Source organism: Chanodichthys erythropterus, chromosome 12, assembly GCF_024489055.1.
Source record: "Chanodichthys erythropterus isolate Z2021 chromosome 12, ASM2448905v1, whole genome shotgun sequence".
NCBI lineage: Eukaryota > Metazoa > Chordata > Actinopteri > Cypriniformes > Xenocyprididae > Chanodichthys > Chanodichthys erythropterus.
The window spans coordinates 55,392,417-55,408,346 of NC_090232.1; the positions used below are offsets into that span (position 1 = coordinate 55,392,417).

The 15,930-nt window shown below is 38.4% G+C and overlaps 1 protein-coding gene across 1 annotated transcript; it reads left to right on the plus strand.

Moving 5' to 3' along the window:
* The first annotated feature begins 884 nt into the window (after nt 1-884).
* LOC137032487 (uncharacterized) lies at nt 885-13,681 on the plus strand. The gene is made up of 9 exons (XM_067404250.1): nt 885-971; nt 1,289-1,393; nt 1,907-2,011; nt 2,525-2,629; nt 5,807-5,869; nt 6,572-8,555; nt 8,666-8,734; nt 9,359-9,487; nt 13,461-13,681. The coding sequence occupies exons 1-9, from the start codon at nt 885-887 to the stop codon at nt 13,679-13,681; spliced, it is 2,868 nt and encodes a 955-aa protein (XP_067260351.1).
* Nucleotides 13,682-15,930: the final 2,249 nt, after the last annotated feature.

Consider the following 15,930-nt stretch of genomic DNA (forward strand, 5'->3'; position numbering starts at 1 on the left):
TGAACGTAATAAGTACAGTCTTACATTACAATAACATTCTTCTCTGCTTTTTGAACATACTAGTTTAATTTTGCATGTCTCCCCATTTTCACAGTAATTGTTCACACTTTTTTTTTTTTCAAGTTTGAAATGCCACCACGAATCAGCCCCCTTAAGGATGCCATGCATCATGTTGTTTCGAAGACTGACAAGACATTCAAATTAGACGTGAAGTATATAAATGCAGAGAAAGGTAAGGTGGTGTATGGTGTGATTTATCAGTCAATAATTGCTATCATATGAATGTCCTAACCTTAATCTTATGAGCATGTAATGCAAAATATCTGGGTACATTAATTTGGCTCCTGGTTGCAGCTTATTTAAAATCAGCTAACTATTGATGTATTTTTTTGTGTGTGTAATTGGCATCCTTTATCTGCAAGATGTTTTTTGTTGTTGTTGTTGTGAAAATGTTTTTTCTGTGTTTTGCAGGACGTGGTGTATTTGCAAAGAGTTCCTTTTGCAAAGGTGATTTTGTTGTTGAGTACAGGGGAGATATGATAAATGATGCAGAACTGCAGAGGAGAAGAAAACGTTACCATGCATCCTGTGCTGCGTTTATGTTTGATTTCAAGTGGCGAGGGAAAACATGGTGGTAAGATGTCAAGATGCACAAAAGCTATATACCTTATGCTATACTATAGTAAAAAAGACAGTGATTTGTGGTGGTATATTGTAATATTTGTATTTATCCTTTTCTTATGTTTTCATATTTTTAAGTATTGATGCCTCAAGAGAAGATGGATCTTTCGGGCGGATAGTTAATGATGACCACAAACATCCAAATTGTAAGATGAAGAAAATTGATGTGAATGGAAAGCCACACCTTTGTCTGTTTGCCCTTAATGACATTAAAGAAGGAGAAGAAATTACCTATGATTATGGAGGAGAAGACTACCCATGGAGAACACAAGTACGTTGCAAGGCACACTGTGTACAGAATAGCTCATTGTTGCAAAATGTCAAGCAAGTTGGTGGTTGCTTAATATATTTCTAACAGATTTAAATATTAATCTAATCTAATTTATCCGTATTACTATTTAAATAAAAATTGTAATAGTCATACACAAATAAATGATATCCAAATCTCAGAAAGCTTCAATGCGATTTAAGTAACTTTTTTGCCCCTAAACTTTCTCAAAGTTATGTGTGGCATACAATGGCCATATTGCAACTAATGGGTAAAATGCAATCACAAACAATGATCCATGTTCTAATATCTTGTCATTATGAATGTTGTCTCTTACAGATGAGCAGCATTGCTGTTGATACCAGTACAGGTGATTCTGATCCATCTCTCCGGTCAGAGACTCGGGTGGACGATGAATCTGCTCATATCAGCTCTCCTCAACTGGTGCGTTCATGTTCATCACTAAAGATTCAACTCTGCTGTCTCTCTTTGCCCTATTTAGTGTGTTTAAAGCATATTTTGATGCGTATCAGGCGTAAATTACTACACCAAACAGTTTAATGATATGCGTGCTGTAGCTTAGTGGTAGTGGAGAATTTAGGGCCAGTTTTACTCTCCCCAGGTATTTTTTTCTGGTTTAATATTGACTTTAAAATGGACACTCACGACGTCCCCACAACACACTTTCAGTCGTGTTTGACTTCAAACTTGTGTGTTGAATTGGATGAAACTGGTCCCCATAAGGAATGATAATGTTGTGTGTGAAAGGTCCTCATGAAGCCTGTTTTATTCCAGATGTGTGTGTGAGAGCACAGACAGAGGTTGACTGGACAGTAGCAAATGTTTTAGGATAAAGTTGATTTCTCTCTCTCTGAAGTCATGTGGTGTCGTCTTCAGATCTCTCTCTTGTGTTTCCATGTTCTAATATCTTGTCATTATGAATGTTGTCTCTTACAGATGAGCAGCATTGCTGTTGATACCAGTACAGGTGATTCTGATCCATCTCTCCGGTCAGAGACTCGGGTGGACGATGAATCTGCTCATATCAGCTCTCCTCAACTGGTGCGTTCATGTTCATCACTAAAGATTCAACTCTGCTGTCTCTCTTTGCCCTATTTAGTGTGTTTAAAGCATATTTTGATGCGTATCAGGCGTAAATTACTACACCAAACAGTTTAATGATATGCGTGCTGTAGCTTAGTGGTAGTGGAGAATTTAGGGCCAGTTTTACTCTCCCCAGGTATTTTTTTCTGGTTTAATATTGACTTTAAAATGGACACTCACGACGTCCCCACAACACACTTTCAGTCGTGTTTGACTTCAAACTTGTGTGTTGAATTGGATGAAACTGGTCCCCATAAGGAATGATAATGTTGTGTGTGAAAGGTCCTCATGAAGCCTGTTTTATTCCAGATGTGTGTGTGAGAGCACAGACAGAGGTTGACTGGACAGTAGCAAATGTTTTAGGATAAAGTTGATTTCTCTCTCTCTGAAGTCATGTGGTGTCGTCTTCAGATCTCTCTCTTGTGTTTCCATGTTCTAATATCTTGTCATTATGAATGTTGTCTCTTACAGATGAGCAGCATTGCTGTTGATACCAGTACAGGTGATTCTGATCCATCTCTCCGGTCAGAGACTCGGGTGGACGATGAATCTGCTCATATCAGCTCTCCTCAACTGGTGCGTTCATGTTCATCACTAAAGATTCAACTCTGCTGTCTCTCTTTGCCCTATTTAGTGTGTTTAAAGCATATTTTGATGCGTATCAGGCGTAAATTACGAAGTAATTGCGCAAAACTGTCCCATGTCTTAAATGCCAAAGTGCAGTGCCCTTAAAGCACACTAAACCCACGCTTCTGAGCCGTATTCGAGGCTAAACGTATCTCATCATGCATTATGGTCAGGAACTCTCATGCCCCGAAATCGTGAGATGTCGAGGAAAACATTCCAGTAAGTTAATCAGATATTGCGTATAATTTGGTAGTAAAACACAGTGTTGCACTTTTATCGGTGCAAATATGGGTAGGGTATGTGTATTTTGAACATTGTCAACTGCTTTTTGTCAGTTAATTTAGAAGCTCCACAATTTTAAAATTGTCTTCTGTTAGTTAGCGTAGCTAACATAGGGTGACCATATTTTGATTACCGAAAACCAGGACACTCGGCCGGCAATATTTAAGTGATACCTCGAAGTTTACTCAAAGATGCCTTATAATTTCAATACATTTAAAATATGCCTCCTCTGTATGGATAGAAAACTGTTATATTACAAAATACTATCTATAACCAAATACACAAATTCAGATTCTCAGAGGTTACTCAACATGTTCTATTATGACAAGTTAATGTCTCTTCTGTATTAGAAAAATAAATAAATAATAAATAACTAAAAAATACCTCTGCTATATTAGCAATCCAAATTTAACTAAAATAGCTCTCACAAACTTACAAAAACTAACAAAAAAATCTGTATCTTTAGTTTTCTTCATCCTCGTTTTCCTCTTCATCCTGTTTTTCTTCCTCATCCTTCTTGTTTGCCCATCTATATTTTGCTGTAGAGCTGATCTTTCCAAGCAGTTTTTTGTTGCTTATCAAATAAGCATGAAAGTTATAAAGAAATTTATATAGGCCTATCAGCTGTTACATCGCAAGGTACAAAGGAAGAGCACAACGAGCTGAACTCATTGTAGACGACAGCTGAAGGTTGCTCTGCTGTTACACAAAGTATCTGTTATTCAGTTACAAACAACTGCACAAATCATGCATACAACTAATGAAAACATATAAACTGTTACCTAGAAGAAAACAACTCTAGTTTAGGCATAAGTCAGCCGCGACTCTGAGAATATAGTTTCCTTTATGGAATAATCCTGTCTTGAGATACAATGTGAACTAATATTCTCAGATGCACGTGCATTTGCGCATGTCTGCGAAACTCATTAATATTAATGTACGCTCCGCCTTCGGAAGCCGAAAATCTCGTAACACCGTTCAATTTAATGGCCCAATGAAAAATGATGAAAACCAGGACATTTTCATCACTTTATAAAAAAATAACCAGGACAGCCAGGACAGTGAAAACAGGACGTTTGGTCACCCTAAGCTAACATAGCACCTGAACAGACATCTAGAAGTTTATTTTAAAATGCAAAGTATTGAAACAAAAAAAAAAGCTCTGTAAATTTGCATTTTTTGCAACGCTATGAGTGTGACCCATTGGTAATCAAAAGTTATACACACACTTAAGAAATACTTCAAATACTACAGGTCCTTCTCAAAAAATTAGCATATTGTTATAAAGTTCATTATTTTCCATAATGTAATGATAAAAATTAAACTTTCATATATTTTAGATTCATTGCACACCAACTGAAATATTTCAGATCTTTTATTGTTTTAATACTGATGATTTTGGCATACAGCTCAAAAAATTAGCATATTTCATCCAACCAATAAAAGAAAAGTGTTTTTAATACAAAAAAAGTCAACCTTCAAATAATTATGTTCAGTTATGCACTCAATACTTGGTCGGGAATCCTTTTGCAGAAATGACTGCTTCAATGCGGCGTGGCATGGGAGGCAATCAGCCTGTGGCACTGCTGAGGTGTTATGGAGGCCCAGGATGCTTCGATAGCGGCCTTAAGCTCATCCAGAGTGTTGGGTCTTGCGTCTCTCAACTTTCTCTTCACAATATCCCACAGATTCTCTATGGGGTTCAGGTCAGGAGAGTTGGCAGGCCAATTGAGCACAGTAATACCATGGTCAGTAAACCATTTACCAGTGGTTTTGGCACTGTGAGCAGGTGCCAGGTCATGCTGAAGAATGAAATCTTCATCTCCATAAAGCTTTTCAGCAGATGGAAGCATGGAGTGCTCCAAAATCTCCTGATAGCTAGCTGCATTGACCCTGCCCTTGATAAAACACAGTGGACCAACACCAGCAGCTGACATGGCACCCCAGACCATCACTGACTGTGGGTACTTGACACTGGACTTCAGGCATTTTGGCATTTCCTTCTCCCCAGTCTTCCTCCAGACTCTGGCACCTTGATTTCCGAATGACATGCAAAATTTGAGCAACCACTGAGCAACAGTCCAGTGCTGCTTCTCTGTAGCCCAGGTCAGGCGCTTCTGCCGCTGTTTCTGGTTCAAAAGTGGCTTGACCTGGGGAATGCGGCACCTGTAGCCCATTTCCTGCACACGCCTGTGCACGGTGGCTCTGGATGTTTCTACTCCAGACTCAGTCCACTGCTTCCGCAGGTCCCCCAAGGTCTGGAATCGGTCCTTCTCCACAATCTTCCTCAGGGTCCGGTCACCTCTTCTCGTTGTGCAGCGTTTTTTGCCACACTTTTTCCTTCCCACAGACTTCCCACTGAGGTGCCTTGATACAGCACTCTGGGAACAGCCTATTCGTTCAGAAATTTCTTTCTGTGTCTTACCCTCTCGCTTGAGGGTGTCAATGATGGCCTTCAGGTCGGCAGTCTTACCCATGATTGCGGTTTTGAGTAATGAACCAGGCTGGGAGTTTTTAAAAGCCTCAGGAATCTTTTGCAGGTGTTTAGAGTTAATTAGTTGATTCAGATGATTAGGTTAATAGCTCTTTTAGAGAACCTTTTCATGATATGCTAATTTTTTGAGATGGGAATTTTGGGTTTTCATGAGCTGTATGCCAAAATCATCAATATTAAAACAATAAAAGACCTGAAATATTTCAGTTGGTGTGCAATGAATCTAAAATATATGAAAGTTTAATTTTTATCATTACATTATGGAAAATAATGAACTTTATCACAATATGCAAATTTTTTGAGAAGGACCTGTATAATAATTAATGTTGATTTATACTTTTTGTTTACAGATTGTGACACAGCTTCAAAATGAAGTTTTTGTACCCAGACTGAGACGGACTAAAAGTATCATAGTAAGTCGCAACGAGACTCAATGGCTATGCTTACATGCACACCTTTTGTTTCAATGGGAATTAATTAATTCTGTTTGATGAATCCGATGGTAGCTTACATGAAAACTAAATAAAGTGATCGGGCTGATGTGCCTGCGAAGCGCAGACGCAATGTACGTGCACAATCGTAAAATAATTATTTCAGGATCGTCAAGGGCCCCTCACATGCCTAATAAGCGAAAGTAAAATGTGCAAAGCGTGTGCAAAATGTAAAAAGTGTTTTCAATGCGATCAAGTGTTTAGATGTCCTCTCGATCAGATTGGAAAAGGAATCCAATCCGATAGAAATTTTATTTGGATCGATTTAAGGTGTTTACATAAAGGCTTTTTAGTCCGATTGAGCCGTTAATTAATAATGGAATTACTAATGGATTTTGGTTGCATGCAAACGTAACAAATTATTTCGTGTTGATCAGGGATTTTGCTTAGAGCTGCCATCAACGTTTATTCTCTATCAATTACTAAGTGAATTGTGTAACATAATGTAATAAAATATATTCTTATGTGAAATCATTGTGATTATAAAATATTAGAGAATCATCAAAAATGGAATATTTGAACAGTTCATTGATTATCACAATAGTTGCCAGTTTATGTCTGTTAATTTACTGATCAATTAATTGCGGCAGTTCTACCCATTTCTAATTTGTTTTTTTTATATAGATGAAAGACACGGATCTTCAAGATTCTGGTGAGCTCTTTGATTCTACACCAGAGAGTTCAGATAATTACGTTCCAAATACCACTTCCGAAAGTGACAGTGATGTTAGCCTTACACTAAACCCAACAAAACGTCAGCTTCTTGATGAACTGAATGTTGATGAATCTGGCTCAGTGAGTTCCCCTGACTGTGACACAACAACCACAGACAAAATGAACAGCCTCACGTCTGAAGCATCTGGAACAGGAGAAGAACCCAGTTCAAGTCAGAACACAATAAATGCCGTAGTTGTTTGTGAATACCAAAAAAGAGATGGCAGTAGAGTGTACAACAAGAGACATTACTGCTTGTATTGCTCTAAACCTTATGCTAAGATGGCAAGGCATCTAGAAAGTTCACATGTAAATAAATCTGATGTGGCTAGAGCTCTAAGCTTTCCAAAGGGTTCAAAGGAGAGAAAACAACAGCTGGATTATATTCGCAACAGAGGAAACTATGCCCACAATGCTGCTGTTATGGAATCAGGAGAGGGGGAACTAGTGCCATTTAAACGGCCACCTAAAAAAGTGCAGGGAGAAGATTTCATGCATTGTGCATACTGTCAAGGACTTTTTACAAGAAAGGTCCTGTGGCGACACATGCGTTCTTGTAGACTTAAACCTCAGGCAGTCCTCCCCAAACCAGGAAAAAACCGTGTTCAGTCCATGTGTACGTACACTGGGCCTGTGCCTTCAAACATGTCCAAACAACTGTGGGGAGTAATCAGTGCTATGAATCCTGACCCAATCACAGATATAATAAAAAATGACACAGTAATTACTGATATTGGGCAGCACTTGTTAAACAAAGGTGGGCTATCAGCCAAGAATAAACAGCATGTGCGAGAGAAGATGCGAGAATTGGGAAGGTTGATTCACAATGCGAGGAGAGTCACCTCCTTAAAAAGAATGGAAGATTGTGTAAATCCAAAGAAGTACATGGAGACTGTCAAAGCTGTCAAGTATACGTGTGGGTATGACAGTGAAACCGACAAATTCAAGATTCCATCGCTTGCAAACAAGCTTGGTAATTCCCTGGTTAAAGTAAGCAAACTCTTAAAAGCCCAGGGCTTAATCTCAAATGACAAACAGCTTGTGAATAATGCCAGTGAGTTTCTTGAAGTCCATGAGAACAAGTGGAACGAGATGATCTCGGCTACAGCATTGAGGAACATCAGTGAAGCAAAGTGGAATCTACCCACTGTCATGCCCTTTACTGAAGATGTTCAAAAAATGCATGCATATCTCAGTGAAGTGCAAGACGAGTGGTTCAAATCACTCTCTGAAAGTCCCTCTACTAAAGCCTGGATGGAGCTGGCGAAGGTATGTCTAGCCCAGATGATTCTCTTTAACCGGCGCAGGGAAGGAGAGGTGGCCAGCATGCCTTTGTCTGCCTTTCTATCAAGAGACACCTCTGATCCGCATGAGGATGTGGACTGGGCACTCTCTGAAGTGGAAAAAAAACTCTGCAGACACTTCACAAGGGTTGTCACCAGGGGAAAGCGTGGTCGACCAGTTCCAATTCTTCTTACACCAAAAATGCTGTGTGCCTTAGAACTCCTTGTTAAGCAGAGAGAGGCTTGTGCGGTTTTAAAAGACAATGCCTATATGTTTGCTAGACCAGAAGCCATGACACATTTTCGAGGGTCAGACTGCCTCCGTGGCTTTGCCAAGGCATGTGGTGCAAAGTGTCCCAAGTCACTGACATCTACCAGACTGCGAAAGCATGCCGCAACCCTTTCAACAGTGCTGAATATGACCGACACCGAGATGGACCAGCTGGCAAACTTTCTTGGACACGACATAAGAATCCATCGTGAGTTCTATCGACTCCCCGAGAAGACCCTGCAACTTGCCAAGATCAGCAAAGTTCTAATGGCTCTTGAGCAAGGAAAATTAGCTGAGTTCCATGGCAAGAACTTGGACGAAATTGGGATAGATCCTGATGGTGTGTTATTTTATTTGACTTTTTAGATTTTCTGTTTACCATGTTTACATATACCATGTGTTTAGGATCCATTATATACTATTGTTAAGCTGCACTTTCAACTTCCACAGAAAAAGTTATTGACTGTGACGAGGAAGATGGGTGCATACAAGAGGAACACTGTTCATCTACCGTCGACGGTTTGTATTACTGTCAAAATACACTACTTCATTTTGCATAGTTTTTATTCAGTTCATACTTTTCTGTCAAGTAACTTGTGAAGACCTGACAGGCAAAAACATTGTTCCAACATTGAAGAAGAAGATTCTTCAGTATGCCAAGCAAAAGTGTTTTTTTTTTATGAAACTGCTTGTGTATCGAATGCCTCCAAGCTATTCTTCAACATGTTTTACACTAAACATTCATTCTGGATTGATTTTCTTTCTGTGGAGTTTACTACCATAAAACTTGAACGTGTAAATTTGTCGAAAAATGCTGATCCAGTCTTCTCATGTTGGTTGGGTCATGGCACAGAACGAATCATGTCAGATGATTAAGGTTGAAATAATACGGTTAAATACTCAGTTTACATGAGCTTTTGTTTGATTAAATGTCCGTTAGAAAGATGTATGATGTAGATGTAGTTCAATTATTCTTGCAATAATGAACACAATTGCACCTGTATTACACTTTTATGCACTAATTTAAAATCATTAGTGAGACAAATAACACATCAGTTGTGTATTGTCAGCATTCTAGAGTACCTGTATATATCTTTCTGATAATGTTATTATATAAAATAATGTTGATTTTATTTTCCATAGAACCATCAGCAGAGGTGGCACTTTCTCCTACCGAGAGGAATGATATGCCGCCACCACCCAAGAGACGCAAACCACCATCAGATCAAGAGATGCCTTCAAGAGCCAATGCTATGAGGCCTTCTTCCAAAGGTGAACTCTTTACACACTTCTTTTATACAGGTCCTTCTCAAAAAATTAGCATATTGTGATAAAGTTCATTATTTTCCATAATGTAATGATAAAAATTAAACTTTCATATATTTTAGATTCATTGCACACCAACTGAAATATTTCAGGTCTTTTATTGTTTTAATACTGATGATTTTGGCATACAGCTCATGAAAACCCAAAATTCCTATCTCAAAAAATTAGCATATTTCATCCGACCAATAAAAGAAAAGTGTTTTTAATACAAAAAAAGTCAACCTTCAAATAATTATGTTCAGTTATGCACTCAATACTTGGTCGGGAATCCTTTTGCAGAAATGACTGCTTCAACGCGGCGTGGCATGGAGGCAATCAGCCTGTGGCACTGCTGAGGTGTTATGGAGGCCCAGGATGCTTCGATAGCGGCCTTAAGCTCATCCAGAGTGTTGGGTCTTGCGTCTCTCAACTTTCTCTTCACAATATCTCACAGATTCTCTATGGGGTTCAGGTCAGGAGAGTTGGCAGGCCAATTGAGCACAGTAATACCATGGTCAGTAAACCATTTACCAGTGGTTTTGGCACTGTGAGCAGGTGCCAGGTCGTGCTGAAAAACGAAATCTTCATCTCCATAAAGCTTTTCAGCAGATGGAAGCATGAAGTGCTCCCAAATCTCCTGATAGCTAGCTGCATTGACCCTGCTCTTGATAAAACACAGTGGACCAACACCAGCAGCTCAACATCACTGACTGTGGGTACTTGACACTGGACTTCAGGCATTTTGGCATTTCCTTCTCCCCAGTCTTCCTCCAGACTCTGACACCTTGATTTCCGAATGACATGCAAAACTGAGCAACAGTCCAGTGCTGCTTCTCTGTAGCCCAGGTCAGGCGCTTCTGCCGCTGTTTCTGGTTCAAAAGTGGCTTGACCTGGGGAATGCGGCACCTGTAGCCCATTTCCTGCACACGCCTGTGCACGGTGGCTCTGGATGTTTCTACTCCAGACTCAGTCCACTGCTTCCGCAGGTCCCCCAAGGTCTGGAATCGGTCCTTCTCCACAATATTCCTCAGGGTCCGGTCACCTCTTCTCGTTGTGCAGCGTTTTTTGCCACACTTTTTCCTTCCCACAGACTTCCCACTGAGGTGCCTTGATACAGCACTCTGGGAACAGCCTATTCGTTCAGAAATTTCTTTCTGTGTCTTACCCTCTCGCTTGAGGGTGTCAATGATGGCCTTCTGGTCGGCAGTCTTACCCATGATTGCGGTTTTGAGTAATGAACCAGGCTGGGAGTTTTTAAAAGCCTCAGGAATCTTTTGCAGGTGTTTAGAGTTAATTAGTTGATTCAGATGATTAGGTTAATAGCTCGTTTAGAGAACCTTTTCATGATATGCTAATTTGAGATAGGAATTTTGGGTTTTCATGAGCTGTATGCCAAAATCATCAGTATTAAAACAATAAAAGACCTGAAATATTTCAGTTGGTGTGCAATGAATCTAAAATATATGAAAGTTTAATTTTTATCATTACATTATGGAAAATAATGAACTTTTATCACAATATGTTAATTTTTTGAGAAGGACCTGTATGTCTGCTTCTTTCTGTAGATGTACTGTCAGTTTACAAATTAAATTAAGAAAGGGCCAAATGTTGCAGTAGCAGCCACATGGGAACATAAACAGATGTAAGGTTGTCAGTCATTAAAAGGTCTGTTCTGTTTTGTCATTTTGTCATTCAAGGCATAAATTTATCATTTTTCAAAGTCTTCAGTACCTTCCTCTGTTAAGCCGAAACTATCAGCTGTCAGCAGGCTGCAGATCTTATGCCCGTTTCATATATGATCCGTATGTTGTACATATTTTTTTTTCAGTACCCATGTTAACAGATTAGAGCAGGGGTTCTCAAACTTTTTTTTAAACCAAGGAACCCTTTTTTAACCCAAAAACTGTCCGCGGAAACCCAACATTCAATGAATTGAAAACATTAAATTGAACTGGAAACGCTGAACTAAATAATTGCATTACTATTAAAAAAAAAAAAAAAAAATCGAAACAACGGTGGGGGCGGTGCTGCAGTGGGCAAGTGATGTAACCGGTGTTGCGCCGTAACACCGACTATCGCAGCAAGCCTATTCTGACACTGATGCTGCAATGTATATTATGAGAGAATTTTTGACCTTGGATGCATGTAAACCTGTTGTAGACCTGTAAAACTAAATTAGACACTTTGAATAGAGTTGAAAAGCACTTTAACATCCAGATCTCAGATCACTAAATGGTGATTTTATTATTTCCTGTGTCCCTTTTGAGATTTTAACACTTTGCCACAGAACTGTTGCTGCTGGCAACCTTAAATTCTTTTCTACACATGAATTTCAAGATCATAATGTTCAGGAACCCATCTGTAGTTTATAGGGTTACTTGGTTGATGCTAGAATCTACTAGGTGCTTTAAGTGGGACTAGTAGGAACTCTAGCTATTCTAATAATTGAAACATCAATTTAACTAACCCCTGGAGCAGTTTAATGAGATCATTTTAGGCAAAGTGACTGTCAATCAAACAAACAGTGATTTTTACATTCAATGTAATTCTATTTATAGGTAGAGTGCACATAATTTTACTTGCACTGTAGATGCTGACATAAACACTAGGGCTGTCCTCGACTAAAGATGTTTCTAGTCAACTAGTATTCGTTCATTTAAGCCAGGGGTGGGGAACGTTGATCCTGGAGGGCCACTCTCTTTCAGAGTTTAGCTCCAACCCTGAAAAAAAACTCACCTGCCTGTAACTTTAGTAATCCTGAAGACCTTGATTAGCTTCAGGTGTGTTTGACTAGGGTTGGAGCTGAACTCTGCAGGACACTGGCCCTCCAGGATCAATAGCCACGTTTCCACTGCCAGGCCAAAGGCGGGCGTGCTAGTGCGTGCCAGGGCCGGTCGCGTTTAGACTGTCACTTCCAGGGCTTGATCGTGCCTCTTCGGTGCTTCCTCTGTGCCAAAGGCACGGGTTTTTCGGCCCGCCGAAAACCTTGGTCCAAAGCGGGCCAGCTGGGGCTTGAGGCTTTTTTTGCACATAATGTATAGCACAAACATACCCTTATGAAAATTAACCATGGTTTTATTGTAATAAAACCATGTGTCTGGTGTATTGATTACCATTTGTATAACCACACAAATACCATATAGTTAAACTGGATTTAAAGCAAGATAATGGTTAATTTGTGGTTACCATTGAATAACCATTGAACGTTTTATTTAATGTAAAACCATGGTTAATTTATGTAATGGTAGATTGTATGTATGTTTTTTTGAAGGACAGCATTGGGCAGGATGTAGAATAATGTGTTTTGTCAATAAAATAAAAAGGGATTTTTATCCAATTAATCAAATTATCGGCCAACTAATTGATTATCAAAATAATTGTTAGTTGAAGCCCTAATTATTTTACAAAAGCACGTTTTATTGTTTGCAGAAGTAAAAGTAGACCCTTTACAGTTTGCATTACTCTTATCTGTATGACTAAAATGACGGAGTATTTGAAGTTAAATGCAGTGATCGCGCCGGCGCCTGTATGTCATGCAGTAAAGTACTCTCTCCGCACAAACACAGATATGAGCCTAATAATAGTGCACATTTATCCAGGTTAACATTAGACTTGTAAAGATGCTACTGCTTACATGTTTCAAGCGATAACCCATATTTTAGGTTGATGAATGATAGGCGAATGTTTGGATTTCCTGCCGTTAACGATCTGTCCGTCACAGCCTGTGTGATTTCGCCGCTTCCTTTGGAGGTTTTTTTCCCCTTGCGACTAACCGACTAATACAATTTTGGTCAACCAAACCTCTTCTAGTCAACTAACGGTTAGACCACTATTAGGTGGCAGCCCTACTAAAAACTACTGATAATAGGATTCAGAACTTCAAATTGGAATTCCAGCACACACTCATTTATCATTTTAATTATTTTCTGTCCACTTTTAGGTAAAACTACACAGAAGATTCCCTGGCAGCAGACTGAGGTGCAGGCAGTGGAAAGGCACATGAAGCGTTTTATCACATCACTCACTGTTCCAGCAAAGAGCGACTGTGACAAATGTCTTAAAGCTGAACCAGAAGCGCTGAAGAACCGCAATTGGAAGACCGTAAAGTTTTACATTTATAATCGTATTACAGCTTACAAAAAGAAATTGCAGTGCAAATAATAATGTGAAGAAACGACTCGCTGGCATGGCAGGTTTTGTTTAAAGATGTTAAAAATATAGCAACAGTTGTTGGCTATAGAACAACTTTATTGTTAAACTAATGATTTTCTACTTGTGGCCTTCAATGCTGTCATCATAAAACATACTGCAAACAACACTCAAATAGAGTGTATGTTTTATGATGACCATGATGAAGGCCACAAGCAGAAAAGCATTGGTCTAACAAAGTTAAGTTGTTGTTTGTTAAAATTCACATGTCTGTGAAAGGAAGCATGTGTGGAAGTTAAAGTTAAGATATATATATAAATATGTTTATAAGATTTTATTTTTTTTATAATTTTAATAACAGGACATTTTGAGGTTTAACTTCATTTGAGTTCTTTTGGGGGGGGGGGAGTCTGGACTCAATAAAAGTTGAATTCAGCAATTGTAATGTGAATTAATGTCTTCAAGTTCAATTAGTAGTAGATTTATCATAGTGGTAAGTATCAGGTGAATGAGTAGTAGATGACGCTGTGGTTGAATACTATGTAAAGAAAATTACAATTGTAGAAATAATAGTTTGAAGTGGAAAGGTTTAAATGTTTGACTTCTGGGTTAAAAATATCCAGATAATAATAATCTACTCGTATCACTACTCATACAGCCCTTTGTATGTGAAAGGGGAACCTTTTCTCTGCAACATCAATCATACTGATATCCCAATCAAACATAAAATCAATCGATCCAACCAAAAATTCTGCATACTGAGATGATTACAATCAAAACCCTCAGGCCTGGTTTCATAGACAGGGTTTAGATCAAGCCAGGTTAGACCTTAGTTCAATAAAGACATTTAAGTTGCTTTTATAAATATGCCTTAGGGAAAAACAAAAACAAAAAAAACAGTACTGTTATGCATCCTGAGACAAAACAATGACACTGGCATATGTTAAGATATGCTTTCAGACAGTTAAAACAGCTCAAACATGCATTCAAGAGTGAAGCTTTGCATCTCTAGCACCATTTGCAGGCTTCACATCTCCACATTAAGAAATTTTCAACATTTAAACTTTTGTACTACTACTGTATATTTTAATTCTACTTGGTTGTAGATTAAACCCATTTTTAAAGGCAAATGGACAAATGCCATATAAAGATTTACTTCAAATAAATGCCTATTAATTGTAATTATTATAATATACTAATTATTATTCTTGCTAGGTCCCCACAAATCAAATGGGAAGTTGTGTGAATTATGCAAATGAGGTCCCCACAAATCAAATGGGTAGTTGTGTGAATTATGCAAATGAGGTCCCCACAAATCAAATGGGAAGTTGTGTGAATTATGCAAATAAAATGCAAATTAGGTCCCTATAAGACATGTTAATTCGATTTTTCTTAAGTCCCCATAACACATGGTAAAACCATTACATCATCAATTCAGACATCTGAAGGCGTGTATAAGTTAACAAAGCTATGGTAAGTATCCCTGATTTTTTTCATGCCTCTAGTATCTTTAGAAAGGGTGGTCCCCACAAGTGATGATCATAAAGTTGGTCCCCATCCAACATGGAAACCAGTATGTGTGTGTGTGTGTGTGTGTGTGTGTGTGTGTGTACACATAAAACAGCCGCACTTTTAGAATTGATCTGTCTTTCGTGTCTTCTTGCACTCAAATGGTTTAAAATCTCTTGAATGTTTAAACTGACAGGACCTAAAACACGTTGTAGACTAGAGTTTTTGCTTCAAAATGATGTAAAAATGATCCTACTGTTACAACACAAAATAAAAAATACAGTTGCAACATAAAAAAAAAAAAACTGTTAAATTTACAGCAAAATAAGGTATTTCACTAACTGATATAATGTTAATTTTCCAACCTAATGAAGTACTAATATCTGTTTTGTATCTTTATAATACACTGACAGTCACCAAACACAGTGGTGATAAGAGTCACATGATGAATCAAAGTTCATCACAAGCAGCTTTTCCACAAGCTGAGAAGGACAACACTAACATATAGAAGGCGCACACAGTGTCATTCACACACACACTAAACACCATCATGGTAACATGCATGAAATTTTAAAAATGCAATAAACATTAATTTAACAACATTAGATGTAACATAAAACCCTAATGTACATAACTGATTAGAAAAAAATGAGAAAAACTAAGAAGAAACAGAGTTATTTCAACGAAAATATATCAAATGTGAAGTGTCACGCAGGGAATTGTGGGAATGTTAATTTATGGTTTTTCACTGT

What these genes read in the sequence shown, in the direction of transcription:
- LOC137032487 (XM_067404250.1), top strand. Translation starts at nt 885, where the DNA reads ATGACATTAAAGAAGGAGAAGAAATTACCTATGATTATGGAGGAGAAG. An exon ending in ATATCAGCTCTCCTCAACTG is followed by an intron (nt 2,012 to 2,524) that starts GTGCGTTCATGT and finishes TGTCTCTTACAG; the next exon opens with ATGAGCAGCATTGCTGTTGA. An exon ending in AATTGGGATAGATCCTGATG is followed by an intron (nt 8,556 to 8,665) that starts GTGTGTTATTTT and finishes CAACTTCCACAG; the next exon opens with AAAAAGTTATTGACTGTGAC.